At 42.9% G+C, this 17,114-nt stretch overlaps 1 protein-coding gene across 4 annotated transcripts in view; it reads right to left on the bottom strand.

Moving 5' to 3' along the window:
- Positions 1–17,114, bottom strand: part of HERC2 (HECT and RLD domain containing E3 ubiquitin protein ligase 2) — a 220,595-nt gene that overhangs the window by 183,400 nt on the left and 20,081 nt on the right. For all 4 annotated transcript variants that reach the window (XR_012414636.1, XR_012414637.1, XM_065547623.1 and 1 more), the window contains exons 3-4: positions 11,997–12,111; positions 5,460–5,594 (exon numbers count right to left, since the gene is read on the bottom strand). Coding sequence is in view for 2 of the 4 variants with exons in the window: in XM_065547623.1 (XP_065403695.1) it covers positions 5,460–5,594; positions 11,997–12,111 (250 nt within the window). In the remaining 2 variants the exon portion in view is untranslated. The remainder of the gene's footprint in view (positions 1–5,459; positions 5,595–11,996; positions 12,112–17,114) is intronic.

Below are 17,114 nucleotides of genomic sequence, written 5' to 3'. Positions count from 1 at the left end.
AAAGAAATCCACTTCACACATACACAAAGGTTGAAAGTGAAAAAAGCTAAACCTGGCAAACACACCACACAAATACCAAATCAGAAGAAAGGATAGTAGTCAAACCAAGGTGACTTCACAACAAAGAACGTCACCAGAGATAAAGGGGGTCAAATTTACGAAAATGATGTAAAAATCCTAAAAGTGCGTGCATCGTATAACACAGTTCTCAAATACATGAAGCAAAAACTGCAGAGCTGAAAGAAAATAATCTGTAACTGGCATGAGATTTCAATTCTCCTCAGAAGAAAGATGAACTAAGCAGTGAAATTGCTTTTCATGCCTCCCCAGCACAATGGAGATACCCCAGGGAAACAAAGGCCAGTCGCTGGGCCTGATCTCCCCAGAATGCTGAGACCGGCTTCTCTGTAAATAAATGACTGGTATTTGCTAGAAGAGTCCTTATCTATGAAATGTTTTTAGCAAGATGTGGTTAGTTTAGGATTGTGTTTGGTAAACATACCTAAAATCCATGGACTTATGGGACATGGTTCCCTGGAAAAAGTTCCCTAAAGTGTATAAACTATTTGACTACAAAACGGAAACACTACGCATCCTTAATGCTACTTGTGCAGTGAGAAGAGGACGCACCTCAGCACCTCAGCGAGAGGACGACGCACCTGAGAGGACGACGCACCTCAGCACCTCAGCACCTCAGCGAGAGGACGACGCACTTCAGCAGCTCAGTGAGAGGACGACTCACCTCAGTGAGAGAACGACGCACCTCAGCAGCTCAGTGAGAAGACGACGCACCTCAGCGAGAGAACGCGCCTCAGTGAGAGGACGACGCACCTCAGCACTTCAGGGAGAGGACGACGCACCTCAGCGAGAGAACGACGCACCTCAGCGAGAGAACGCGCCTCAGTGAGAGGACGACGCACCTCAGCACTTCAGGGAGAGGACGACGCACCTCAGCGAGAGAACGACGCACCTCAGCGAGAGAACGCGCCTCAGTGAGAGGACGACGCACCTCAGCACTTCAGGGAGAGGACGACGCACCTCAGCGAGAGAACGACGCACCTCAGCGAGAGGAGGACGCACCTCAGCGAGAGGACGCGCCTCAGCGAGAGGACGACGCACCTCAGCACCTCAGGGAGAGGACGACGCACCTCAGCGAGAGGAGGACGCACCTCGGCGGGAAGAAGACGCACCTCAGCACCTCAGCGGGAGGACGACGCACCTCAGCGAGAGGAGGACGCACCTCAGCGAGAGGACGCGCCTCAGTGAGAGGACGACGCACCTCAGCACCTCAGGGAGAGGACGACGCACCTCAGCGAGAGGAGGACGCACCTCGGCGGGAAGACGACGCACCTCAGCACCTCAGCGGGAGGATGACGCACCTCAGCGAGAGGAGGACGCACCTCGGCCGGAAGACGACGCACCTGGGCGGGAAGAAGACGCACCTCAGCACCTCAGCGGGAGGACGACGCACCTCAGCGGGAGGAGGACGACGCACCTCAGCGGGAGGAGGACGCACCTCAGCGGGAGGAGGACGCACCTCAGCGGGAGGACGACGCACCTCAGCGGGAGGAGGACGCACCTCAGCGGGAGGAGGACGCACCTCAGCGAGAGGACTACGCATCTCAGTACCTCAGTGAGAGGAGGACGCACCTCAGCGGGAGGATTACGCAGCTCAGCGGGAGGACAACGCACCTCAGCACCTCAGTGAGAGGACGACGCACCTCAGCGGGAGGACGACGCACCTCAGCGAGAGGATTACGCACCTCAGCACCTCAGTGAGAGGGCGCACCTCAGTGAGAGGAGGACGCACCTCAGCGGGAGGATTACGCAGCTCAGCGGGAGGACTACGCACCTCAGCACCTCAGTGAGAGGACGACGCACCTCAGCGGGAGGACGACGCACCTCAGCGGGAGGACGACGCACCTCAGCGGGAGGAGGACGCACCTCAGCGGGAGGAGGACGCACCTCAGCGGGAGGACGACACACCTCAGCGGGAGGACGACATACCTCAGTGAGAGGATTACACACCTCAGCACCTCAGTACCTCAGTGAGAGGGCGCACCTCAGTGAGAGGAGGACGCCCCTCAGTGGGAGGAGGACGCACCTCAGTGGGAGAACGACACACCTCAGCACCTCAGTGAGAGGAGGACGCACCTCAGTGAGAGGTCTCATCTCTCAGGCGGAGTTCAAACAGGACGAACCTGGGGGAGTTGCACAGACTGTCCCATATCTCTTCCTGCTTTGCCTGAGCACACAAGTGAGGATATTACTTGTATCTTTAAAGTTCCTAAGTAATCTGGTACTGATAAAATCTCTGAGATTCACATCAAACTAATGTGGTAATCCAACCTTGCGTGTTAGTTCAACTCCTCTCCTAACAGTGAATAGAACAAGTAGGCAGAAAATTATTTCAAGTCAAGGATACCTGAACACTGACAACTTGATCTCACTAAGCGTTACAGAGCAGCAAAATACTTTTTTTTTTTTTGAGATGTAGTCTCACTTTGTCACCCAGAATAAAGTGCAGGGGTGCAATCGAGATTACAAGTGCCCACCACCACACCCAGCTAATTTTTGTTATGTTTGGTAGAGACGGTTTCACCATGTTGGCCAGGCTGGTCTTGAACTCCTGACCTCAAGTAATCCACCCACCTCAGCCTCCCAAAGTGCTGGGATTACAGGCATGAGCCACAGCACCCAGCCATTCTTATTACGTGTGCATGAAACATTCCACAGAATACACCATATTCTGGGGCTTAAGACAAGCCTCAACAATGAAATCACAGAATATGTTCTCTGACTACAACCAATTTAGAAATTGTTAACAGGAGATATTTGAAAATCCCCAAATATTTCAAAATGAAATAACACATTTCCAAATAATAAGTGGGTAAAAGAAGAAATTAAAAGGGAAATTAGAAAATATTTTCAACTGAATGAAGATGAAAATGAATAAACATTTCCAAATTTGTGAAATGTGGCTAAACAATGCTTAGAGGGAAATTTATATTATAGTTTTGAACACTTGTTAGAAAAGACAGAAAATCGAAAGTCAATGATCTAAGCTAAGCCTTTACCTTAAGAAACTAGAAGAGACAGAAGAGTAAATGGAACCCAAAGCCAGCAGAAAAAAGGAAATAATAAAGAGTAAAGCAGAAATCAATGAAAAAGAAAACAAACAAAATCACTAAAACCAACAACTGGCTCTTTGAAAAAACTCAAACTGATAACTTCTACTAAGACTGAACAAAATGGAAAGAGAGAAAATACAAGGCACATTTCAGCAAATTTCTGGATAACAGTATGTGCTGGTACTTACTACATGCAAGATAATAGCATACGCACTTTGCCTGGCCTACTGTACTGATCCCATAATAACCTACAAAGTGGGTACTATTATTAACTGCAGATACGAATTTTTTTCTTTTTTTTTTTTTTTTTTGAGACGGAGTCTCGCTTTGTCTCCCAGGCTGGAGTGCAGTGGCGCGATCTTGGCTCACTGCAAGCTCCGCCTCCCGGGTTCACGGCATTCTCCCGCCTCAGCCTCCGAGTAGCTGGGACCACAGGCGCCCGCCACCACGCCCGGCTAGTTTTTTGTATTTTTAGTAGAGACAGGGTTTCACCATGTTAGCCAGGATGGTCTCGATCTCCTGACCTCATGATCCACCCGCCTCGGCCTCCCAAAGTGCTGGGATTACAGGCTTGAGCCACCGCGCCCGGCCACGAATTTTTTTCTTAAGAGACAGGGTCTGACTCTGTCACCCAGGTAGAGGCACAATCATAGATCACTGCAGTTTCAAACTGCTGGCCTCAAGTAATTCTCTCACCTCAGCGTCCCAAAGTGCTGGGATTACAGGTGCAAGCCTGGTGTCACAAATTATTTTTATATATGTACATTTACACATGTACATCCATGCAAGGAAAAGAAAGTCTGAATATCCACACCGAAGGGATAATAGTGGCTAACTCTTAGAGGAAAACTGAAATTTGGGTGGGCAGTCAGGTGAAATTTCTGCTTTATAATCTATATATTTTTATAAAAAAACATTTATTCCATGTATTTTTTTTTTTTTTTTTTTGAGACGGAGTCTCGCTTTGTCGCCCAGGCTGGAGTGCAGTGGCCGGATCTCAGCTCACTGCAAGCTCCGCCTCCCGGGTTTACGCCATTCTCCTGCCTCAGCCTCCCGAGTAGCTGGGACTACAGGCGCCCACCACCTCGCCCGGCTAGTTTTTTGTATTTTTAGTAGAGACGGGGTTTCACCATATTAGCCAGGATGGTCTCGATCTCCTGACCTCGTGATCCGCCCGTCTCGGCCTCCCAAAGTGCTGGGATTACAGGCTTGAGCCACCGCGCCCGGCCGTATATTTTTAATTGGAACAAAAATGCATCAGACATTTCAAAAATTGAATTACACAAAAAAAAGTATGCATAGAACAAATATATGGGTTTTACTGGTTTGGATAAAGGCAAAAGATTATGAACTCCATCCACAATAAAGAACTCCTATAACCCAAAACAAAAAACTTAATTAAAAAATGGGCAAAAGGGCCAGGCGCAGTGGCTCATGCCTGTAATACCAGCACTTTGGGAGGCCGAGGTGGGTGGATCACTTGAGGTCAGGAGTTCAAGACCAGCCTGGCCAACATAGTGAAACCTTGTCTCTACTAGAAATACAAAAAATTAGCCAGGCACAGTGGCAGGCACCTGTAATCCCAGCTACTCGGGAGGCTGAGGCAGGAGAATCACTTGAACCCAGGAGGCAGAGCTTGCAATGAGCCGAGATTGCACCACTGCACTCCAGCCTGGGCAACAAGAGCCAAACTCTGTCTCCAAAGAAAAAAAAATGGGCAAAGGATTTGAATAGACATTTCTCCAGTGAATGTATAGTAATGGTCAATAAGCATGTAAAAAGATGCTCAGAATGACTAATCAACAGGGAAATGGGAAATGCAAATCAAAACAATGAGATGCTGTACCTACTCACAAAAATTAGGATGGCTATCATCAGAAAAAAAAAAGTGTTGGTGAGGATATGGAGAAATTGGAACCTTGGTATACTGCTGCAAGAATGTAAAACAATGTAGCCACTGTGGAAAACAGTTTACTGGTTCCTCAAAAATTTCATTTACACCTGAAATCTCAGCAACTCAGGAGTCTGAGGCAGGAAGATCCCTTGAAGCCAGGAGTATAAGACCAGCCTGGACAACACAGTGAGATTCTGTCTTTAATTAGTCAACTGTGATGGCTGGGTAACCATGTGAATATACTTAATGCCAATGAACTGTACACCTAAAAATGGTTAAAACGGTAAGCTTTATGGTATGTATATTTTACAATATTTAAATTTAATTAAATTTTTAAAAATTGTTACCAAAAAAATACTAAGAATCCATCCAAGTTATATAGAAAAGGAATATCAGATCAAGCTTTCCAAAGTGCCAAAAACTCACAAGATTACCTGGTTGCTTGCCCCATACCCAGCTTTCCAGGATTGACTTGGCCCTATATACAGGTGCAGGAGTTTCTTCTTCATCCTTTTTCTCTTTGTCATTCATATCTTCTTTCTTTGTTCCACTCGGTTCGACACTATCATCTGCAGAATTAAAAATATTTTAATCTGTAACTGCTTTTCAGAATGCCATACCATTAGTCTCTGCAAATGTCCCTCCCCGAAAAGTTACAACACACATCATTAATTGAATGTTTGCCCACTTAAAAATAAAATACATCAGTCACACCTGTAACAGATCCAGTACACTTTTCATAAAGAAACCAATATATCACCCGGGCACAGGGGCTCATGCCTGTAATCCCAGCATTCTGGGAAGCCAAGACGGGTAGATCACAAGGTCAGAAGATCAAGACCATCCTGGCTAAAACAGTGAAACCCTGTCTCTACTAAAACACAAAAAATTAGCCAGGCATGATGGCGGGCACCTGTAATCCCAGCTACCCGGGAGGCTGAGGCAGGACAATGGTGTGAACCCTGGAGGCAGAGCTTGCAGTGACCCGAGATGGCGCCACTGTACTCCAGTCTGGGCAACAGAGCAAGACTCTGTAGCAAAAAAAAAAAAGAAAAAGAAACCGATATAACAAATTATTCAAAGCATATCTTCCAAAATGATATTCCATCAACTTCCTAGTACACTTCACAACTGAGAAACTTAGTCTTTGATATTTACCTACTTCAATTTCACACCAATTGCCTTTTTCCAGTGAGTCCCAATGCTTGTGTATACATGGGAAAAGGGAGGGTGTAGAACAGGAGTATGATTCAAAAATCTTTCAACTCTTTACAAGGCCCTACTCCACTGCCAACTGAGAAGCACTGCTATGCAGGGGCGCTGTCACTGAGAGCAGAATTCAAGAGCACTGGGACACAAAGGAAAAGCTGAGAACAATGACTTTAGGCCACTGACGATGTGAAGTTTCAGTCAAAAACAACTGTCATAAAACTCCTTACATAGTAAGCGAAGAGCAGAGAGAACTAACCTTAACCTTGAAGTGTAAACACGTTCCATTACACAAGGCTATTACTAAACATCCAAACAACATAAGAAAAATGTATCGAAATCGGTGAAAGACATGATATCCCATCCAAATTACAAATAACAAGTGCCTAAAAATCTCTAAGGAAACAGATCCTCTGTTTACAACACTTCTGACACCAAATGGATGGACTTTTGCACAAGGCAATTCTCAGTTCTCTGCAACACCCATCTACGTGTCCCACAGTGCAATTCAATTCTGAAACTAACTACCTAGAATTAGCAGACCCCACAGGTTAATAACAGGAAAGAAAAGGTATAATGCTGAAAAAAATATCCAAAGAACTAAGGGCTGAAAACTTCCTAAGTTCAGCAAATGGCATAAACCTAGGCAGACTGAAGAAGCCCAAACAAGATAAATCCAAAAGAAGCCATGACTAGGCACATCATAATCAACTGCTAAACACTAAGGACAAAACCTTCTGAAAAGTGCCACAGAAAGCAGGTATAGAAGAGTGTGTTGTGGGGCCCGAAATTAAGGCTAAATATTACGTGCTGCCTTGACGTCAGTAAAATCAAGAAGGCCTCAAATAGCCTAACCACAAGGTCTCCCTCCAGCTCTGCTCCCACGGATAAGGTCCCAAAGCCAAACAACCCTCCTTATCATGGAGACCCGACCCCAGCCTGCTCATCCCTGCCGGCCCAGAGTTATTCAAACAAGCCAATCACATCTTCCCATGGAAGCAAAGTCATCTCACCCTCTTCTTACTACAAAATGTGCCTCCCACAGCCCCTGGTGGTTCACTCTGTTCCCAAGTGCAGCCCCCGTGTGGCATGCGGTGTCCCCCACCTCCAGGGCTGTGAGCATGCATCACTAATAAACTGCTATTTCATCTGTCCAGTGTCGGTGTCCTATGTTCAGCCATCCCATATCCCTAGGGCAGGAATCTTCTAGGGTTATAAACAGAACTTTAATCAACCTCTCCTTGGTTATTTTACTGGTTCCATGATACAGCTGCTTCTGTGCAAAAGATCTGAACAGAAACTTCACAGAGGATACAAGAGTGGCAAAGAACATGATATTCAGCATCATTAGCCATTACGGAAATGCAAATTTAAACCACAATGAGATCCCACTAGACTTGTTAGAATGGCTCAACTAAAAATCACTGATAACACCAAGAGCTAACAAAGACACAAAGCAACAGAAACATGACAGATTGCCAGTGGGAATGCAAACTAAAACAGCCACTTTGGAAAACACTTCAGCACATGATCCAGCTTTCACACTACTAGGTCTTTATCCTAGGGAAATGGAAACTATATTCACACAAAATCTGTACAGAAATGCTCACAGCAGGATTACAATTGCAAAAGAAACATGGAAACAACCACAAGGTCATACAACAGCGGAATGGATAAACACAATGTGGTACATCCAAATGATGAAATACTATTCAGCAACAAAAAGAACTATTAATACACAGAACAACAGACAAACCTCAAACATATCACTGGGAGTAAATGAAGATGGTTTCAAAACATTAAAGTATGATTCCACTTACATGACATTCTCAAAAAGAATACCCTATCCTGATGGAGAATAGATCAGTGGTTGCTAGGGTACGAGGCCAGGGAACATGTGATAAAAAGGAGTAGCACAAGGGAGCTTTTGGGGTGATGAAACTTCTCCATCCTGATGATGGCAGGGGTTACATGAATCTACAGAACTCATAATTTACTTAACTAGGGATCATAATAAATTTCATATGTTTTTTAATTTAAAAAATGTTGGCTGCGTGTGGTGGCTCACACCTGTAATCCCAGCTACTTGGGAGGCTGAGGCAGGAGAATAGCTTGAACCTGGAAGGCAGTTCATGCCACTCAAAAACAAACAACAACAAAAAAAATGAAAATAACCTAATATGTACTATACAAAGCATCTGGCCTACCAACAACACATTACCCTTTTAAATCTTTACAAAAAACCTTGAAGGAGGCAGGTTTTGTTGTCTCCAGTTTACCAAGGTAGACACCTGGGATCACAGAATACAGAGCAGAACCCAGCCAGGAACACAGCTCAGGTAAGAACACAGGTGCTGGCACTAAATGCCAGACTCTGCACTACATGTATGTGTGCACGTGTGTATGTGTGCGTGTGTGTGTGTGGTCACTAACCACAGCCCAGGGGCCAAACCCAGTCCACAGCCTCTTTCTGTATGGTCTGAAAGGAAAGAAAGTATTTTACTTTTGTTGTTCTTTTGAGACAGAGTCTTGGCTCACCACAACCTCCACCTCCCAGGTTCAGGCAATTCTTCCGGGTTCAAATGATTCTCGTGCCTCAGCCTCTGAGTAGCTGGGATTACAGGCGTGCACCATCATGCCCAGCTAATTTTTTGTTTTTAGTAGAGATGGGGTTTCACCATGTTGGCCAGGCTGGTCTCGAACTCCTGACCTCAGGTGATCCACCCACCTTGGCCTCCCAAAGTGCTGGGATTACTGGTGTAAGCCACCACGCCCGGCCACCGTATTTTATATTTTTTAATGATTGAAAAATAATCAAAAGGAAAACAGTAGTTTGTGACTTGCAAACATTCTGTGAACGTCATCTTTTGGTGTCCATAAATCAAGTTTACAGAATGAACCTCCCCTGCCCACTGACGTAGTGTTGTCTGTGGCTACTTTCGCACTACAGCTGCAAGGGCCCCTGGCTATGACAGAGACCATATGGTTCACTGAGAGCTTAAAATATTTACTATCTGGCCCTTTAGAGAAAGTATGCCACCCCTACCCTCCATCTGGCTATAAATTTTACAAATAAAAAAAATGCAACATTCATAATTTTAAACTCAGTACACTGGAACACTGCTCATCTCCCTTCTGCAAGACGAAAAGCTTCGACAGTCACCAGGAAGCAGACAAGAACCCTAAGTACACCTCAAGTGTTATTCTCAGGAGCATAAATTACAACACTTTTACAACAGCAAAAGCAGGATGAAGTCACTGGTGGCCATGAAAACAACCAAGAATAATTAGCACCATCAGCTCAAAGACCACACCACATCAGCTTCAATATTTGTCTACTTTTCCTTTCACTACTGTAGGGTTCAAAGTATACATAGAGAAAATTGAACACATACTGCCCAAACACATTGCTTATAGAATGCTGGAGAGAAGGGAAGCGAGACCTCCCATTGGCCAGGTGTGATGGCTCACGCCTGTAATCCCAGCACTTTGAGAGGCCAATGTGGGAGGATCACTTGAACCTAGTAGATTGAGACCAGCCTGACCAACACGGCAAAACCCCATCTCTATTAAAAATACAAAATCAGGCTGGGCGCGATAGCTCACATCTGTAATCCTAGCACTTTGGGAGGCCAAGGTGAGAGGATCACTTGAGGTCACAAGTTCGAGACCAGCCTGGCCAAGATGGTGAAATCCGTCTTTACTAAAAATACAACAATTAGCTGGGCGTGGTGGAGGGCACCTGTAATCCCAGCTACCCAGGAGGCTGAGGCAGAGAACTCAGGAGGCAGTGGTTGCAGTGAGCCGAGATCATGCCACTGCCCTCCAGCCTGAGCAACAGAACAAGACTCCCTCACGACAGGAAAAAACAAACAAACAAAAATCATCAAATGTAATGAATAAAACATATACTTTGGATTTTTCCATGTACTTAGCTTTTCTTGAAAAAAAAAATTTTTCAAAAAATGTATTCAGTGTATCTAATACTGAAATGGAGAAAAGACTTAATGTTAAAGAAAAAACAAAACAAAACAAAAAGCACTATAGACACTGACATGGAAAAGATATTTAATGTTAAAAAAAAACTTTATATTAACTGAGTAATACCTCCCGATGAGAAGTGCTATATTAAATATAAACCTATTATGTTGTTAAAAAAAAAAAAAAAAAAGATGAAAATCAAAAGCACTATGCAGAGTGAAAGAAGCCAGACACAGAAGAACCTGACTACATGATTCAATTTATGGAGTTCTAGAACTGGCACAATCTGTCAATGCTAGAGAAACATCAGACCAGTTATTGACTCTGGGAAGAAGGGGCAGGACACGAGAGAACTTTCTGAGCAAGAGTCATGATAAAGATGTGGGTTACACAGGTTACATTTGTCAAAACTTGTGAAATGGTGAACTCAGATGCGTTTCATTATATATAAATTTTACCTGAAAGTCAAAAACATAAAGTTTAACTAAAATCAATTACATACATGAGTGTCTAAGGAGCTAGGTGAGACAAACAGTGGATGGACAGACGGCAGGATGTGGAGCCAAACTGCAGCCACTCACTGTACACGTCTGTCAGTTATTGTGCGTGTGTGTGTGAATATTTTCAAACACACATAAAAAAAAAAAAAAGGGTAACTGCTTGACACTGAAACTGAAAAGGGAGACTAATACTTTTTCCCATGGTTTGTTTTGGTTTTTTTTTAGATGCAGTCTCACTCTGTCACCCAGGCTGGAGTGCAGTAACACAATCTCAGCTCACTGCAACCTCCACCTCCTGGGTTCAAGCAATTCTCCTGCCTTGGCCTCCCAAGAAGCTGGGATTACAGGCGCCCGCCACCATGCCTGGCTAATTTTTGTATTTTTTAGTATAGACGGGGTTTCACCATGTTGGCCAGGCTGGTCTCAAACTCCCAACCTCAAATGATCTGCCTGCCTCAGCCTCCCAAAGTGCTGGAATTACAGGCATGATCCACCGCACCCGGTCCCCATGTATTTTCAAGTGGACACTATACCAATTCATTCTACAAAAGAAGAAGAAATACTTTCTTCAGTCTAATGCTCTCCCAACTGAGCTATTTCAACTGAGAAGAAATACCTTCTAAAGTGGTAGCTTTATCCATGTTGATGACTCTCAAGTAGGAGGACCAACAAACTTCAACAATGGGTCTCAACCAAGGATCTTTCCCACTTCAACAACGGGTCTCAACCAAGGATCTTTCCCGCTTCAACAACGGGTCTCAACCAAGGATCTTTCCCGCTTCAACAACGGGTCTCAACCAAGGATCTTTTCCGCTTCGACAACAGGTCTCAACCAAGGATCTTTTCCAATTCAACAAGTTTAGGGTGTATACAAGCACCCATTTTTTTAAACCTCAATGGGGATTCTGAAACACAGCCACAGTTATGAACAACCTAATGATAGTCTTACTGAGCTTTCAAAACTACAATACTAAATAAGATCGTTCAGTGGCATTTCGTTGCAGGGCAAAGGCTTCCAAAAAGTGTTTAATATACTCCCAAAGAACACCACAAATGCAGCAAGACGGTTTTGCAATAAAAATGCCTTCAATTCACATAAAACAATAAAATCCGGGCAGCTTGTATTAACTACCATTTTAGACAACAATCTCCAAAGTAAAAAGCAAAACTTCAAAGAGTTAAGCTCAAAGCTCCTATTCCTATAGCGCATTACAAAATTTCTATAAAATGCATTTTATAATGGTCTTTACAAAATAAAAAACACTAGTTAAAGGCCCTTACCTTTTCTAGGAGGAAGCTCTCCGTTCTGGGTTGACTCTGTTCCAGTGTATACAATTTCTCCATCTTTAACCATTTCGTTCCACAGACCACAGAGCCCATCTCTTGTGAATGCAAGCTGGCAATGATAAACGAGATAAGCTTACAGAGTGCTCACACTCACATTGCAATTTTTAAAGAATGATATGGGAAAAAAATCTCAATCTCTCTTATGTATTCAATCACTCAGTAATAAAATCAATGATTTACTAAATTAGTGACTTAATCATTTTACATTTCATGAAAGTCATCCAAGAAATAAAAGTGAAAAGGTGCATAATAGTGTCAATACTAGGCTACCTCTTGTGTAACATACAAGAAAAAAGACACGTGGTCCGGCGAAGTCGCTCATGCCTGTAATCCCAGCACTTACGGGAGGCCAAGAGGGGCAGATCACCTGAGATGAGGAATTTGAGACCAGCCTGGCCAACACGGTGAAACCCCATCTCTACTAAAAATACAAAAGAATTAGCCAGGTATGGTGGCATGCGCCTGTAATCCCAGCTACTCAGGAGGCTGAGGCAGGAGAATCGCTTGAACCCAGGAGGTGGAGGTTGCAGTAAGCTGAGATCATGCCACTGCACTCAGCCTCAGTGACAAGAACAAGACTCGGTCTCAAAAAAAAAAAAGAAAAGAAAAGAAAGACACACACAAACAAACACACATGCATGTGCTCTAAAAAGATAAACCAAAAGCAAGTATCAATGACTACCTGTAAGGAAATGGGGAGGGGATATGGGCAAAGGCAGCAGGACCAGAAAAAGCAACAACATTTTAAGTATACTTTGTGTCTTTACTTCTGAAATATACATGACTTTCATCCTCAAAAATTAAAATTAAATTATAAAAAAGCAAAACCTACAACTGGCAACAAGCAAATTAACCCACGCATATACAAAGAAAAGTATGTCAAGGGACTTTTGAACTATACATAATTAATAGAATATACTATAATGAAAAATAAAATCTTATATTTATTGGTATTGATAATATTATCACAATTTTAGAACTACTTCATGTTGCACAATAAAGCAACGTAAATACAATAAAACATGTTTATGATAAAGTATTAAATGTTATTAGAAATTAAGACTTTAGGCCAGTCATGGTGGCTAACACCTATAATCCCAGCATTTGGGAGACCAAGGTAGGTAAATCATTTGAGGTCAGGAGTTCATGACCAGCCTGGCCAACATGGTGAAACCCCACCTCTACTAAAAATAGAAAAAATTAGCCAGGTGTGCTGGTATATGCCTGTAATCCCAGTCCCTCGGGAGGCTGAAGCAGAATAGCACGAACCCAGGAAGCAGAGGTTTCAGTGAGCCGAGATTGTGCCAATGCACTCCAGCCTGGGCAAATAGAGCGAGACTCTATCTCAAAACAATAATAATAATAATAATTAAGGTTTTCAGTATAAAAGAGGAAAACTATCAAAGAAATTTTGAAACACAACTTAAATTGGAAATCTATGAACTTTATTTTTGCATATGTTTGCTTACTCTGTTTTTTGGAAGGACCAGAATCAATGGCAACCTGACCTCAGGCACCCAGATTTTGGTCTCTGAGTACCATTTCCCAATAAAAGAAGCTAGGACTCTTGGGGAAAATGAGATTCAAGGGCCGGGGCACACAAAGATGAGTCTGGAATATCTTGTTTCCTCAAAGAAAAAGCTACTCATGGCCAGGTGCGGTAGCTCACGCCTATAATCGTAGCACTATGGGAGGCTGAGGCGGGCAGATCACTTGAGGTCAGGAGTTCAAGACCAGCCAACATGGTGAAACCTCATCTCTTCTAAAACTACAAAAATTAGTTGGGCATGGTGGCAGATGCCCATAATCCCAGCTACTCGGGAGGCTGAGGCAGGAGAATAGCTTGAACCCAGGAGGCGGAGGTTGCAGTGGGCCAAGACTGTGTCACTGCACTCCAGCCTGGGTGACAGAGCAAGACTTTATCTCAAAAAAAAAAAAAAAAAGCAGCTGTTCAAAGACTGATAGGGACTCCTGGCCAAATTTATAATAATTATAATAACTGTGAACATCAAAATCAAAAACACCTTTGCTTATCAACATTTGTGAGTCAGAAAAGGCCCAGAACAGGAAAAGGGGGCATTTCAGACACTGGGGGAAGGCATCCATCCTGAAAACTGTATGCAACAGAAGCCCCCTTGTCTGGCAAAAAAAAAAAAGCCATTTTTAATTAAAAGAGATGTTTGCCCATCTTTTTTTTTTTTTTTTAAACTTCTGTGGATACACACTAGTTGTATGTATATATGGGTATATATATATGTATATATGAGCGATTTTCACACAGGCATACTATGTGTAATAATCACATCAAAGTAAATGGAGTATGCATTTATCCATTGTGTTACAAACAATCCAATTATACTTTGTTATTTTTAAATGAACAATAAATTGACTGTAGTCATCCTGTAATGCTGTCAAGTACTAGATTTTATACATTCTATCTAACTCTTTTTTTTTTTTGAGACGGATCTTGCTCTGGCACTAGGCTGGAGTGCAGTGCTGCGATCTTGGCTCAGTGCAACCTTCACCTTTCAGGTTCAAGCGATTCTCCTGCCTCAGCCTCCCGAGTAGCAGGGACTACAGGCTCATGCCACCATACCCAGCTAATTTTTGTAGTTTTGGTAGAGATGGGGTTTCACCATGTCGATCAGGATGGTCTGGGTCTCTTGACCTCATCATGATCCACCTGCCTCGGCCTCCCAAAGTGCTGGGATTACAGGCGTGAGCCACTGCACCCAGCCCTATCTAATTCCATTTTTTATACCCATTAACTGTCTGTACTTCACCCCCACTTTATCCTTCCCTGTCTCTGATAACCATCATTCTACTCTATCTCCATGAGTTCAATTGCTTTCATTTGCTTAGCTCCTACAAATTAGTGAGAACATGCAAAGTTTGTTTTTCTGGATCTGGCTCATGACATTCTGTCCCTGACTTAACATAATGACCTCCAGTTGTATCCATGTTGTTGCAAACGACAGTATCCCATTCTTTTTTACGGTTGAACAGTACTCCATTGAGTATATATACTACATTTTCTTCACCTGTTCATCTGCTGGGGGACACTAAGGTCGCTTCCAAATCTTGGCTATTGAAAATAGTGCTGCAACAAACATGAGAATGTACATATTTCTTCAACATACTGATATTCTTTCCTCTGGGTATATACCTACCAGTGGGATTGCTGAATCATGACAGTCCTATTTTTAATTTTTTGAGGAACCTCCAAGCTAATCTCCATAATGGCTGTGCTAATTTATATTCCCACCAACAGCGTACAAGGGTTCCCTATTCTCTATATCCTTGCCAGCATTTGTTCTTGTTTGTCTTTTGGATATAAGCCATTTTAATTAGGGTGAGATAATATCTCATTGTAGTTTTGATTTGCATTTCTCTGATGATCACTCGTGTTGAGCACCTGCTCATATTGCCTGTTTGTCATTTGTATATCTTCAGAAATGTCTATTCAAATCTTTTGCCCATTTGTATTGGATTATTAGATTTTTTTTTCCTACAGAGTTGCTTGAGCTGCTTATATATTCTGGTTATTAATCCCTTGTCCGATGGATAATTTGCAAGTATTTTCTCCCATTCTGTGGGTTGTCTTTTCATTTTGTTGACTGTTTCCTTTGCTGTGCAGAAGCTTTTTAACTTGATGTGACCCCATGTGTCCATTTTAGCTTTGGGTGCCTGTGTTTATGAAGTATTACTCAAGAAATCATTACCCAGTGCAATGTCCTGGAGAGTTTCCCCAATGTTTTCTTTTAGCATTTTCATAGTCTGAAGTCTTAGGCATAAGTCTTTATTTTGACGTGATTTTTGTATGTGGTGACAGAGAGCAGTCTAATTTAATTTTTCTGCATATGGGTGTCTCATTTTCCCAGCACCATTCATCAATAAGACTATCCTTTCCTTCATGTATCCTCCGGATGCCTCAAAGATGAGTTCACTGTAGATGTATGATTTCTGGGTTCTCTATTCTGTTCCATTGGTCGACGTGTCTGTTTTTATACCAGTACCATGCTGTGTTGGTTATACCTTTGTAGTAAACTTTGCACTTGATCTAAGCCAAAAAAGACCAGTAAGTGATTGTAGTATTTCAAGTCAGGTAATGCAATTTCTCCAGTTTTGTTTTTTGCTCAAGATGGCTTTGGCTATTCTCTTCTATGATTCCATATAAATTTCAGGATTTTTTTTTCTATTTCTGTGAAGAATGTTATTGGTATTTTGATAGGGATTACATTGAACCTGTAGATTGCTCTGGGTAGTACAGACATTTTAACAATATTGATTCTTCCAATCCATGAACATGGAGTATCTTTTCCTTTTTTGTGTGTCTTCTTCAATTTCCTGCATCAATGCTTTACAGTTTTCATGGTAGAGATCTTTTCACTTCTTGGGTTAGGTTTATTCCTACGTATTTTACTTTATTTGTAGCTATTATAAATGGAATCATTTTTCTTGATTTATTTCTCATACTGTTCACTGTTGACATATAGAAATGCTACTGACTTGGCCGGGTGCAGTGGCTCATACCTGTAATCCCAGCACTTTGGGAGGCCGAGGCTGGCGGATCACCTGAGGTCAGGAGTTCAAGACCAGTCTGGCCAACGTGGTGAAACCATGTCTGTACTAAAAATACAAAAACTAGCCAGGTGTGGTGGCAGGCGCCTGTAATCCCAGCTACTCAGGTGGTTAAGGCAGGAGGATCGCTTGAACCTAGGAGGCAGAGGTTGCAGTGAGCCAAGAGTGTGCCACTGCTTTCCAGCCTGCACCACAGAGTGAGACTCCACCTCAAAAAAAAAAAAAGAAAGAAAGAAATGTTACTGATTTTAGTATGTTAATTTAGTACCCTGCAATTTTACTGAATTTATTAGTTCTAATCATTTTTTGGTGGAGTTTTTAGGTTTTACCAAATATAACAATCATCTGCAAACAAGAATAATTTGGCTTCTTCATTTCCAATTTGGATGCCCTTTATTTATTTTTTTTTTTTCTGAGATGGAGTCTTGCTCTGTAGCCCAGGCTGGGATATAGTGGCACAATCTCAGCTCA

The sequence above is a fragment of the Macaca fascicularis genome, chromosome 7, assembly GCF_037993035.2.
Source record: "Macaca fascicularis isolate 582-1 chromosome 7, T2T-MFA8v1.1".
Classification (NCBI taxonomy): Eukaryota; Metazoa; Chordata; class Mammalia; order Primates; family Cercopithecidae; genus Macaca; species Macaca fascicularis.
The sequence above is the reverse complement of the archived record's forward strand: the minus strand, read 5'-3'. Positions and strand labels throughout refer to the sequence as shown.